At 37.0% G+C, this 14,279-nt stretch overlaps 1 protein-coding gene across 5 annotated transcripts in view; it reads left to right on the forward strand.

Moving 5' to 3' along the window:
- Positions 1-14,279, forward strand: part of LOC131056616 (ADP-ribosylation factor GTPase-activating protein AGD3) — a 218,142-nt gene that overhangs the window by 154,466 nt on the left and 49,397 nt on the right. For all 5 annotated transcript variants that reach the window (XR_009108732.2, XM_057990921.2, XM_057990922.2 and 2 more), the window contains 4 exons: positions 99-230; positions 348-575; positions 909-995; positions 1,251-1,604. Coding sequence is in view for 4 of the 5 variants with exons in the window: in XM_057990921.2 (XP_057846904.2) it covers positions 99-230; positions 348-575; positions 909-995; positions 1,251-1,604 (801 nt within the window). In the remaining variant the exon portion in view is untranslated. The remainder of the gene's footprint in view (positions 1-98; positions 231-347; positions 576-908; positions 996-1,250; positions 1,605-14,279) is intronic.

Below are 14,279 nucleotides of genomic sequence, written 5' to 3' on the forward strand. Positions count from 1 at the left end.
GATCAAATGAAGTCATTAGACCATCTGGCCTTGAAACAACTGGTCTTGAAATTCAAATATCAGACTGTACTGAAAATCACATTTGCTTAATGTTTCAGGTTCAAACAATCAAGCAAGGTTACTTGTTAAAGCGGTCTTCAAATTTGAGGGGTGATTGGAAGAGAAGGTTTTTCGTCCTTGATAGTCGTGGAATGTTGTATTATTACCGCAAACAATGGAGCAAGCCAGCAGTAGGTTTTCGTTGTGTCTATATGCTCTTAGAGTGTCTCATTGTACTGATAAATTGTGAGCAGTATGCTTGAGGTGAGGTTTCATATTATGAGTTAATCATGCCATTTGTTTTTCAGGGACCTGGAAACCAGCAATCTATTCAGAGGGCGCCCTCCTCATCTGAACATGTTGCTGGTTTGATAGGCCGGTTGCTCTCTTCCGGTCATAATATACCACAGGAGGAGAAGAGTGTGACACATCATACTGTAAATCTTCTTACATCTACCATAAAGGTGGATGCAGAGCAGACAGATTTACGATTCTGTTTTAGGATAATTTCTCCAACAAAGAATTACACCTTACAGGTACATGCCTGGATTTAGTCTCTTCTTGAAATAATTCTTAATATGTCTACTCTTGTTATGTATTGAGGCTTGCATGAGGAAGACCACCGTTTGTTTTGATCTTCTTTTGTATGTAAGCAATGGAGGCAAAATTTGCCACATTTGAATTTTAGTGTTTCTGCAGCAGTGCACTTACTTTGTTATACAACCAAGCACCGATGGATACAGTGTTCTTATTTTCAATGTATTTAATTTTTACCATTCTATTGGATTGTTGTATCTTTATCTTCAGATCAATGAGATGGAGCCCATTGATCTAACATATGCTATTCCTCTTTTAATTCTTCTTTACAGGCAGAGAATGCTGTAGATCGAATGGATTGGATTGACAAAATTACTGCAGTAATTGCCTCACTATTGAATTCTCAGTTGCCAGAACAGGTAAGAGGAATATTGTTGCTGTGCTTAATCCATTAAATTTATTAGAATTTATAGTCAATGTGATGAAGCTGTTTTGTCACAAGGGTTACAGATATTTCTTCGCAGATGGGTTACTTGACCACAGTTACAATTTTGATAATAACTAGCATGATATAGAATAGATAAAATAATTATTGCTAGGTTTAATGTTGGATTCTTAGATTTTCTTACCCCAGATTTCTAATTAATTAATTTTCAACTTTTGGAACTGCTCAGGTGGGTTATAGCCAGAGGGTTTCTCGTATTCCAAGAGTTAGTGGACACCAAGGCAAAATTAGTGATACAAATTCATGGAGTAGCTCTTCTGATTTGGAGCAATCAACGGCTAATGAGTATGCATCCGTGAGGAGTTATGTTCCATCCTGTCAGGATACTCATAGAGGTATGCAGGGGCATGTGGCAGCTGAACAGCAAGAGAGGCCCCTTGATACACTGAGAAAAGTTCCTGGAAATGATGTATGTGCAGACTGTGGTTGCCATGATCCAGACTGGGCTTCATTAAATCTAGGCATCTTACTATGCATTGAATGCTCTGGTGTTCACAGAAACCTTGGTGTTCATATTTCAAAGGTAAACTTTCATAATTGATTGATGATGTTATATAGCTGATCATAACAAGTATCTAGATTCTAAACATCAAAACTGGATCATGTTCTTTATAAATTGTCTTATGATTGGAAAGAATGCTTTAAAAAAGTACGGTTGTTCTCAGGAAACAGTAATGCAAGGTAGACTTAATTGATCTAAGGCTGTTTGTCCTTAGACCCTAATTAACGAGATATTGTTTATTCTGCTGGCTTGTATAAAAGTAAAATTCATCTTGGGGGACCTTTGTATCATTCTCTTTGTGGTACATATGCTGTTGGAGTTTATCGTGTAAGTTGTAAACAATAAAACCAATCACACAAAGGCTTTAATTTTTGGGTGCACTTTTCCGAGCTAGAAGTCTTGCCATACTTGTTTTCATTTTCCTGCATCACTCAGACCTATGTGTGACCAGTATAACAGCTGTGGTGTGCATCTTCTTTTAAGTTCCTTTGGCCGTTCTATTGCTAAGGAGCTATGCTATGGATCTGTGTTCCTTTATAACTCAAGGTTCCATTTTTCTTCAGGTTGATTGCACTGATCAGAAGTTGCATAGTATCTTACTGTTGGTGTTTCTATTATTTCCAGCTTTTCTTGCAGTGGCGTGGATAATGGATTTACTCTAAATTCATTATGGATACAAGTTTTTTACTCGAAAATCTGTATTTCCTCCATCCTTTATGTCAGGAAATAGGTTTGAGTTTGACAAAAATATTCCTTATTTTATATTATTTATTCAAACCAATGACCCTAAATGCTGCATCCACCATGGAGATATCTCTGTCTTGTCATAGTACTTCCACCATAAAAGTGTCCTTGTCTGCTCCTAGTAAGTATTTTTATTTGATTGAATATGCTCCATTCCTACAAAAGAATCCAATGCATTCTCTAGGTCAGTCTTACAGTGGGCCCTTTATAGCCATATCTCTTATGTTTATTCTCTCTGATGCATAAACTTTGTAGTCTTTTTCCAACACATTATGGTTATTTCAGTTGATCATATACTCTCCAATAGGCAATACTTGTAGAGTGACTGTGGCTAGCAGTATCAATTTGATTAGCAGGATTCCGTCTGTTAATGACAATGACCTTAATGATCTAATTGTTTATTTTTTTATGCATTTTTATTTTTACCCATTCCCCAGTTGTGACTCTATGCTGTTTCTGGGTTCTTGAGAACCCCGGGTGGATGATTGTAAGTGTAGCTTTGTTGATACTGTGTTGAAAATGTTAGCTAGCTCAGATACCTGATTATGAAACACTTAATGTTGTCAAATGACAATTAAATTTATATGTATTATCTCAATTAAGTTGTTATTGGGCTGGACCCAAATGTAACGTGGGAAGAAGTTAATTATGTTATTGGGCTGGGCCCAAATGTAAAGTGGAAGGGAAATTCAATGTCTATTGGGCTTGACCCAAATATCTAACATGGGAAATGTATAATTAATAATACAACATTAATTAATTATCATACAAGCCGACTTGAGGATGATTGGCGCCAAAAGGAAGATATATAAACCACTCCAAGATGAAGTCATTCAACACACAACCATCATCAAATGCGATCTGCTCTCCTAGCAGTGATCTCTTCTCATGCGAACTTGTATAAGGCGGTTATACAAAACCCTTCAAGGTTGAATGTGGCAAACTTGTAAAAGTTCTCCATAAGGTCTCTTGTGCGAATCTGATTTGGACATATGCTGTTCCTCCTTATCACCTGCTGTTAGTGAAGGGTTGCATTCATCACTGATATCTTGAACAGCAATCTGAGATAAGTCATTGCCTTGTAAACTGTCTATATTTGAGATAATACATATCACATTTAAAGGCTGAGTTTTTCACCTCCAAGAGGGAGGTTTTCCCAGGGTATTGGTGTCTTGTGTCTTATGTTTTATTGCTGTTACTGTTTATTCACAGTCTGATTATAATCCAATTGGTTAAATTAACATCTGATCGCGTAAAATTAACATACTGAACACATTCATTACTCTATTCCTTCTCCCTATTGCCATGTTTTGAATTTCTTGGGACATTTATGTATCTCAGTCCTCCAAAAGCTTCTTGATGTAGATTTTAAAATAATTGTTGAAAGCCTTCATTTCCTTCATTGAAAGCCACGTACAAGACAAATGTTTTCAGAAAACTGTTGTTTTGTGAACCTTTTGTCACTTGAAATTGCTCTTTGAAAGATCCCTAAATAGGTCTTTTGCTGCCCTGTTTAAATTTTAATTTAATAAACTATATTTTGGAGCCTTTTTGGTGTTCTTGGAGACTAAACAGAAGATGCAGAAGAGTTTGTTTCTTTGGTGTTGTTTTTTGGTGATGGGGTTTGCAACATATGACAAGAAACAACATAAAAATGAAATCTAATCAAGAGATCAGCTTCTGATTTTTTATATGACAGCAGATTACAATTATCTAGAAGTGAAATAACATTCACATGTACAAGCTAAAAACATACCAAGGATCCAGGGCTAGGGTTTGAGGCTAGTTTGCCATCCAGAAAATGGATACAAGTTGAGAAGGATGATGTAGAAGCAGATCAGTGGATCCAATCTGCTTATTCTGCCATAAGATGAATTACCAATAACAAATTGGGCAAGAACCTAATTACCAGCTGGAAATCCAACCTTTGCCAGGCAAAATTATACAATTTTGACCTTCTTTTCCCATTGTTTTGCTCACCCTGATCACAAATCTAGTCAGTTGACTGTGATTTCTCCCACACTACCCTTTCTAATTCCAACAATGAGATCAAGCACAAGAAATGGAGTTAGAACCCTCCATTTAATTTAAAATTGATGCACAACCTTCTAGAATGGTACGACACTGCCTAGAATGGTGCGGCTGCAATTATGGAACCCACACTTGCTGCAATTTCAAGATAAACTGCTCAGAACTGATGTATCATACTATTGTGACGTATTCACACATCGCCCCATTGCAAATGGGGACCCCTACTTTTTTTTGCTTTCTAGGGTTTGTTTTCTAGGTCTTTTAGGGTTTTGTCTGTTAGCCTTTGCAAGATGAGTGCTGTCGAGGGGATCGTTGGATTGCAGGCTTTGCTTGAGCTAGGGGAGTCAGCAGGTGCCCCAGAATTAGGGTTTCTTTGAGAGTCTTCCTTAGGGCCTGGTTTTCCTCTTATTGCTAATTGTGTCTTGCTTGGTGAGTGAGTATCATCCTTGAAGGTTTGAGTTAGGTCAAGTTGATGAGTGATGAAGTCTGGAATGTCCTGATCTTGATCTTCAAATGCCCTGAAATTTGGCTGTCTGGAAAGCCCAGATCCTAAAATTTGGCTAAGTCTGGAATGTCCTGATCTTGAAATTTGACTAAGTCTGGAAAACTGAAGAATCCTCCAAAAACTAGATTTTGCAATATAACTCCTGGAGGTTCGAAACCACTCTCAAACATCCTGAAAGTATATATGGAATATAACTTAAAGTATAAGTGACATTTGCTCACTTATACTTAAATGTTATATTCCATAAAATGATCTTGACGGAGAGTCCAAAATGTCAAATTTCGCTCCTGACCCTTACAAAGGGTCCAAAGCGAATTTTGCTCTTGACCCTTCCAAAGGGTCCAAAGCGAAATTCTCCATAGGACATTCTACTTTGACCAAAACCTAGAACTAATGCATCCCTAGGCTTGAATGAAGGCAAAAGCACTTGTTTGAATGAAGAAATGCGAAAAAATGAAGTCAAGATCATGGTCTAAGGTGAATTTCGCTCCTGACCCTTCCAAAGGGTCTAGAGTGAAATTCATATTTCCTCTATTTTTCTCCTTAGCTTGATCAAGTTTGTAGACTTTTGAGGCATAATTGAGGAGGTTTGATGCAACTTTGCCTTGGAGAGGAGATTTTAGACCTTGGGATGATGGATTCTAGCTTGGGAGGTGATTTTTGCTCCTGACCCTTCCAAAGGGTCCAAAGCGAAAATCCTTATAACTCTTGTTTTCCTCCTTATTTTGGCTAGGCGTTGGCTTGATGGGAGATGAATGGATATGTTTTTGCCTTGAGAGGGAGTTTGATCGATTTTGAAGAACAAGATTTTGGTCTCAAGGAGAATTTCGCTCCTGACCCTTCCAAAGGGTCCAGAGCGAAATTCGTCATAAACTTCATTTACTACCTTGTTTGACCTTGAAACCTTCTTCCTCAAGTGGAAAATGATCTAAGTTTGCTTCTTGAAGTGGTTTGGAGTTTGAAAAGTGAGTAATCTAGCCTAGAATGAGATTTTCGCTCCTGACCCTTCCAAAGGGTCCAGAGCGAAAATCCTCCTAAGGCTCATTTCCTCCCTAGTTTGACCAAATTTTGAGTTGCAAGGCATCTTGAAGGGAAGTGTGGACATGTTTGGACTTTTGAAATGTTTGAAAGCGTTGGAGAAATGAAAAATCAAGCTCAAAACATGATTTTCGCTCCTGACCCTTCCAAAGGGTCTAGAGCAAAAATCTACTTAAGATGCATTTCCTTCCTTGTTTGACCCAATTTTGATGTCCAAGACATGTTGAAAGAGAGAATGGGCATATTGAAATCTTTAAGGGCATTTGAAAGAGTTAAGGAATGAGTGTTTTAGCCAAGGAAGGAAATTTCGCTCCTGACCCTTCCACAGGGTCCAGAGCGAAATTCCTTACAAGCCTATATTTTTTTTAACCTTTCTTGAGCTTAGACCTTGTTCCTAGGGCAAAGAGAGAGGAGATTTTACCTTGCAAAGAAGATTGGGATTGAAAGAATGATGATTTTGGTCTAGAAAGGGAAATTAGCTCCTAACCCTTCCAAAGGGTCCAGGGCGAAATTGTGCAAAACCTATCTTTTCCCTTAGTTTCATGCCAAGTCTAGTGTGGATCATGATTAAAGAAGGCCTTAGGAATGACTCCAAATTGCCAATGATTATCAAGATTGAAGGAATTGAGCTAAATGATGAAAATCGCTCCTGACCCTTCCAAAGGGTCCAGGGCGAAAATTCTTCAACCACCTATTTTCCCTTGTAGAATCAAATCAAACTTGGGTTGGATGTGAGAGGAGAAGTGTTTTCTAGCCTTTTGAGGTGAATTCAGCTTGAAATGATGGAGGAATAAGCCTAAATTAAGAAATTTGCTCCTGACCCTTCCAGAGGGTCTAGGGCGAAATTTCACCAAAACCACCTTTTTTCCAAATTTTGTGACAAGACAATTGCAAACTAAAGTGAATTGGGATGGAAGAAGTCTTTTAGGAGTAACTTCAAGTTGCTAGGAAACATTGAAATTGAAGGAATTGAGCCTATACATGATTTTCGCTCCTGACCCTTCCAAAGGGTCCAGAGCGAAAATCCTTGAAAACATCGTTTTTTCAAAATTTTGGGCAAGGCCAAGCTAGGACAAGGGTGTGAGAAGGCATTTGGATTGCCTTAGAATGAATTTTGGTTGCCAAAAATGCAAAATTGAAAGCCTAATGAAAATTTCGCTCCTGACCCTTCCAAAGGGTCAGAGCGAAATTTCTAAAATTCCTCTTTTTCCTTGCAATTCAAGATAAGATTTTGGTTTTTATACCATGGGAAGGAGAAAGACAAGATGTTCTATGCCTTGGAAGTGATTTGAAGTTGGAAGGATGGCAAGATAGCCCTAAAACAAGATTTTTGCTCTTGACCCTTCCAAAGGGTCCAGAGCGAAAATCCTAAAACCTACCCATTCCTTTCAAATTTATGCTAAGACAAGACTTGACTTGATGTTGGTTTCCAAAAGTGATGATTTTAGGCCAAAGGAGGATTTTCGCTCCTGACCCTTCCAGAGGGTCCAGGGCAAAAATCCTAAAATCTCCTATTCTGCCTTGCAAAATGAAATCAAACTTGGATTGGGTGAAAGAAGAAAGATATTTCCTAGCATTGTGAGGTGGATTGAAGTTGAAATGAATTTATCATATGTCCTATCTTTTGGTTTGTTTTGGCAGATGAAAGAAGACCAAGCCAGGACAAGGACGACCTTCTCCAGCCCAGCTTCCACAAGGACGACCTTCTTTAGCCTAGCCTCATCAAGGACAACCTCTTCCAGTCCAACATTTGAAGGAAAGACAAGGTGGCATCCCAGTCATCACTCCTCCAGTCAGGTTGGTCCACTTCAGCATGTCTAGATTCAACGTACCTGACTCATCAAAGATGGCACACACTTCGATGTACCTACCTCGGTTCTCCATTGGTCGAATATTCCAGAGAAGACATGTGTCCAAATAATGCAATTATTTCATTGGCAGAATTGAGTTTGTTGTAACAAACCCTAATTAGGGTTTTCATTGTAAAATCTCGGCCATTGATCTCAAATTGATCGGAGCCATTGAATTGTATTGTGGGCACTATATAAGCCCTGGCTCCTCATTTGTGAAGGCTAATAGTTAGTCAGTAGTTAAAAGGTGAATAGTTAGCTAATAGTGAATAGTCAGTTGATAGAATAGCAATTACAGTAGAATTGAAAGAGAAGGCAAAGATTGTTGCCAAGATGTTGTTGTAAAAAACTTGTAAACTTCATTGAAGAAATGGTGAAATCTATGGGTCGATTCAACAATTTGCATGGTCTCTATACTTCTCAGATTTGATTTCATGTTATTAGATGAGTGGAAGAAATGTGTTTGATTGATGGTGAAATTCGTATATCCATACTACTAGTAGTTTGTTGATTGCAGACTTGCCTTGTGTAATCAACTAGAATTGTTCAGCTTAAGCTTAACTTCAATTGTCGCTTCTTCACTGATATGTATCAGCCTGATGGTGTCTATGCCTGTAGTGATGATCTAAACATCATAAAGCTTTTCCTCCGAAGATCACACTAACCTTGTGAAGATGGTCCTGGGATGTCAAAACAAGACTTAGTTAGAATTTCATCAAAGGTCATTCATTACTCTTACACTCTTAGTGTCAGAATTAGATCCTTTCCTCGCCCTCATCCTTTTTTTTCTTTTTTCAAAATCTAGTCTAGTGAAATCTTGTGTTCTAGTAATATTCAAAGCAAATCAGACGTTTAGGTCGTCAACTATAAGTCCCCTTGTGATTCCAGCAAAATCACATCATACCATAGAGAGCTTATGCACGAATAGAGAACCTACAAACAAGAACCTTGGAGTTGCCTCGACTGATACTTCGGCGAGATCTTCAGCAATCGAGAAACTTTGCTCAAGAGAGGATAAGGTACCTTTAGGTATTTTATTCTGTGTTCACTTGTGCATAAAAAACACATCAACACATACCTAATGGTGATTGCTGGGTTGGTTTTGTTGCTAAATTGACCCCCATTGGGTCTAGACAAGGCACATCCTTGTCCCACATGAGCAAATTAGTGGGTACACCTCCACTACCAATGCACATCTGAGGGTTTACGTCCTCCAAACACCTGCAATTTCTGCTGCTAATGCAGAGCTGAGAAAATCAGAAAATAAAATAATAACATAATGCCAATTCCCTCCTCCAAAATGTCTAATAACCTTTTCCAAAGAGTGGTGTAACCCTAAATGGAATATCCAACTAAAAAAGCATCTTCCTTAGCATCTTTTAGGTCCACGTAGCTTAAAAGCTTAAAGGCTTATAAAGAATGACAAGGGTCCCACCATGCCATGTCATTTAAGGGATTTGAGCCACTTTATTAAAAGGTAAGCATAGCACTTTATTCAAACATAAGCCTTTATTAAAAAAAAGAAACTTAGGCTTATATTTAAAGTTATTTTTTCCTTATTAACTTTTGACACTTAGAAATTTTTAAGTGTCTTTATTCGTCAAATGCAATGTGAGAATTGTATCAAAAAGATGGGGACATGACACTCTTGATTCAAAGGCCTCTTTTTCTACTCTTGCTCTTTGCAGTATTCTGTTTAATCTTATCGTTGTTATGAAACAGAAAGTGTTAGTGTTTACTGCCTAGTTCTACTTGAATGATAATTGCAGAGTAAACAGTATAATAGATGCAGAATTATAAAGGAATTACAACAGCAATTACTTAAAAAATTGTCAATGTATTCCATGCATGAGATATTACAAAATTAGTTTGGGAACTTTCACACATGTGGTCCCCCAATCATGTTTACAATGAAAATATATGAGGTGGCCAACAGTTTTTGAGAACTACCAACTGTTAGCAATTGTCAACCGCTTACAGTGGAGAACTAACTTTGAAAGACTAACAACAAAACTAATATAATTATTTGCTGATTACAGTCAGTTGATCTCCTTGCCCTAGCCCCCTCGTATATTGGGATAATGGTCCTGGGATTCTATTTATATTAGAGAAAATGCTAGTTTGGGTTTGCAGCTTTCAATCCATTGAATGATATTTTTTATGAAATTCATATTTTCTCATTATTCAAAGGCAATCACACAATCACCTCTATCAAAGAATTTTGACATATCGTGGAGGAAAAATAAATTTAAAGTTTGATTAGAAGTCCTGGGTGCATATTGTGGAAGAAAAATAAATTGTTTTATTATTACACCAGCAAAGATACCCTTCCTGCTCCACCCCTTGACAAAACCAGTCTGCAGCAGAGAACTAATTGCTTGTAAGAGAGGTTGAAGTTTGTTTGCTATTGTTTTTGAAGTATTTTCTTGTACTATGTAAAATTTTTTGTTCACATCTACTTTTTGGGGGTATCAATGATTCAATTGATGTAGGATTTAGTTTCTTCCCTTTGCTGCCAAGAGGTCAATTTAAGTAACTCTTGGAAATTCATGAAAAGCTTGTGCTCGAGTCTTGAAAGCTAGCTGGTAGTGGTTTCTTCTTTTACATTCTCCTTTGATGTTGACTACAGTAGATATGCATTCTGTTTTTTTGTGGTCAATTTGTTGGATATTTAGTTTCTTCCCTTTGCTGCTAAAAGGTCATTTTATGTAACTTTCAGAAATTCATGAAAAGGTTGTGCCTGAAAGCTAGCTGGTAGTGGTGCCTTTCTTCTTTTGATGAGTACAGAAAATATGTATCTGTTATTCTATTGTCGATTTTGTTGTTTTGAATTGATGTAGGATTTAGTTTCTTCCCTTTGCCACCGAGAAGTAATTTTAAGTAGCTTTCAGAACTTCATGAAAAGATTGTGCCTGAAAGCTAGCTGGTAGTGGTGCCTTTCTTCTCTAACTCTCTGCTCTGATATTAACTACAGCAGATATGCATTCTATTTCTCTATGGTCAATTTTGGTATTTGGGATAGCAAAAATTGTGGGTTTTGTTTGACCTTTATTTGGTAGAAGATATTTGTAGTAAGTGGTTGTTTCTTAAGCAGCTGATGCTATGGATGTATCTTTTTTATGACTGTATTGTGAAAGAACCTTGTCTCCAATAGATCTCCTATTTCTTTTGTAGCCCAATAAATTTTATTAGACTGGCTATTTTATTAAACAGCAAGTGATGTTTGAATTTGTCACCTCAGGGCTGACCCTGTATAACGAGTAACTACTATTGAGGCTCTTTCAGAAGGCTGATTATCCAAAAATGTGTGATTCCATCCCTTCAGCTTCTCCTTGAAAATCCAAAGTGTTGAGAAAAAAATATTTAGTTTTGTCCTTGAATCTTTTCTCCTTTTATCCGCACACTAAGATTAATTAATGAATCTCTGTTTGATTTTCCATCATCTTGACACATATTTATTCCCAGGTCGTTTCCCATTGTTCTTCTTCAGTGGATTTTCTTCTTTTATCTTTCTCTCTTGCTGGAGAGGACAGTCTATGGCCAAGTTTCCATACTCATGCCAATTTTCTTTGTTTGCTGGATGTTCCCATACCATTCTTGTCAATTCAGATTTTATTCTGTGTGGTTCAGCTGAACACAGATCTTTGTGCAGTTTAGAACAGTTTATTGTTGACCCAGTTCAAAGCTGTTATGCATTTGCTAATAGAATTTACAGTTCTTTTTCTTGTGGTTTCTCATCAAATTTTTCTTTGAAGGCTGTGCAGCCATAGCCATATTGACACCTTGTGGATGGCAGCTCCTCTGTGGGGTTGTAGGTTTGAGCTCAATGTTAAATGAACACGTACAAATTGTTTTTGAAACATGGACCTCCTTGCAAAACTACAAATATTCTGTCTTTGTGGAGAGATAGTCATGAAGCACTTTGGATCATCATTATATCTGTCGGTCCTAATGGTTCACAATTTATGTATATTCATTCCCCGAGTTTTTTGACACTGGTTGCAATCCTGTGAATTTGCATATCGTTGCTTGCTCCTTTGTGTGCCATATTTTGTTTGTTTTTTTGAAAAAAAAAAATGGATTTGACTGTCTTTTCTGCTTGTTGGTGCAGACTTGTCTGTAAATCATCTCTAGAAGTTGGCTGCACTTCCTGTGTGATTGCTACTCTCTATGATTGAGAGAGAGATTTGAAGTAGGAAAGGGAAATGTCCCACCCCTTTTCTGACTTTGCTTATGATTCTTTTTTTTCTGTTTTCTGAATATTTGCTTTTTTCATGTTTTGCAATTATTGAAAGAAATGCTGGAAACAAAGGTGAAAACAACTTCTAAAACACTATTAAATAACTAACTCCACAAAATACAGAATTTTATTGCATTAATTATTGATATTGAACATATTCAATTCACATGCCCAGCAAGGCAAGATGTAGGATGATGGAGGAAGTACAGCTGCTAGAATAATTCTGTGTTCTGTACGGCCAGGATCGAGTCTGAAAAATCTGCAAATTACTATCACTGGTTTGTTATTTGCTAGGAAAACCTTATTAAAATCTGCCCTTCAATTGCCTCAAAACTCTCACGCTAGACTCTCTGAAATGGTACAGCCTGCACTAGAAATGGTACGGCTGGAGAAGTGAATGATACTGCCTGCGATCTATGCCTCCAATCGCCTCAAATCTGCAATCATTCATTACTTCAAATCTGCTCTCAGTTACTCTACAAAAATTCTGTCAATCCTTCTCTCAATTAATTCAAATAAGCTCTCCTGCAATCGCTGTAGAACACCTCAAGAATACCCTAGAGAGATCTTTCACTTCCACAGGCGTCCAATCTTGTGAAGGTTTCCATCTCCACAAGCTGCTGGTTTAAACCCTTGCTTCAGCTCTCAAGACAAACTCTCCAAAATTATTTTCCCGTGAAATGACAAGAAATGGGTGCTCAAGCTCTATTTATTTCTTCCTTACAAAAAGCCCCGCATAAAATGAAATTATACTTTAGCTGCATATCCTTTTAATACTTCACGTATTTAATTTCACTTATAAGTTTATAACTCCCTAAGTTAGGCGCCCAACATGAAATTAAATAAAATATTAAATAAACACCTTATATCTCCCTTTTTGTCGCCTACCCACAGTCTCTTCTAATAAATTAAAATAACATTAAAGTTACTTTATCTTTTCTTTAATATAATGTTATTTTAATATTAATGCTCTAGGACTAATATAACTGCAAATGAATATAAATTCTAGCATCCAACTAACCTTCCAAAAATAGAAAGCCTCTCAATTGACCATGTCGGAAATCCTCCAATGACTTACTAAAATTAGTATGGTCCTTGGACTTACTAAAAATAGTATGGATAAAACACATCTGAGTGCTCAAACAAAATCCTTGCAAGGGCATCCAATCTCCGGACAGGTTCCCTAACCACTCAATTAGCCTATGGGAACCAAGGTGAATAGGCTAATCACATAAATAATGTTGATACCTAGGAAAGGGACATTACAGAAAGGGCCTCTCTCATGTAGGCACTTTAGATAACCCATCAGGTCCTACCTCTATTGTCAACTTTAAATCCTAATTGTTACTTTGAAAATCGTACAATTTGTAGAATGTGAGACAAATGGTAGAGCTATGACTGTGTCATGGTACAAGGTCAAGTGAGCAACCATCAACCATTCATCTGATCAGATCAAAGACACAATATAAAGCAAAAACATGAACACATTCAAAATAGAAAACATGGTGTTATTCCATAATTTCTTTAAAAGATTAAAGTATTTAGAAGAAATATATAACATACCACATCTCTACACTATTCAATCTGAAATTACAGTCTACGTCTATTTGAGTTTTGAACTTTCTGGCAATCTCTTGTGTAAGTTGCATACACTTCATTCCTAGTTAGCTCCCCTCACCTTGCCATCTTTACTATTTCCAGTTCTAAAAGTCATTATCTCAAATTTAGAGTGAGTGTTTATCTTTATGGTTCTCATCCGTTGTTGGATGGAAGAATAATCTGTAAGGAAGATAAAATATTCTTCTTCCAATAGTCACAAGCCTCACAACTATTAAAAGGCATATCTCTTCACATTGCATTTCTTAACCAATTATGCAAATCGCACTATTAAAACACTCTTTGCAAAACACATCTCTTCATGGAACAAACCATTGTCTTAATAAGTCAGTGATATTAACTTATCGCTGCCTTCCAATAATATTATTGACTAACGATCTTTTCTTCTAATTGTTTTCCACGTGCTTCTTTTTCTCAAGCAGTTGTATCCTCTAGTTCTGATTTGACTTTGATTCATTGGTTGTTCACAAGCATTGTCTTAATCCAATATTATCATTGTTTATTATAGGTTTTGTCTCCCCCCTTTTACACCGTCTTTAATGTTAACAAGAGTTTGTCTTTTTATAATCAAAGTAGTCGCTGTCTTAAAACTCTCTCTCTAATAAACAAATCATATTTGCTTGACTTGTATCCTCTGAATTTGTTTTGATAAAGAGTTTACCTCAGATCGG

This window comes from Cryptomeria japonica, chromosome 6 (genome assembly GCF_030272615.1).
Source record: "Cryptomeria japonica chromosome 6, Sugi_1.0, whole genome shotgun sequence".
NCBI classification, from domain to species: domain Eukaryota; kingdom Viridiplantae; phylum Streptophyta; class Pinopsida; order Cupressales; family Cupressaceae; genus Cryptomeria; species Cryptomeria japonica.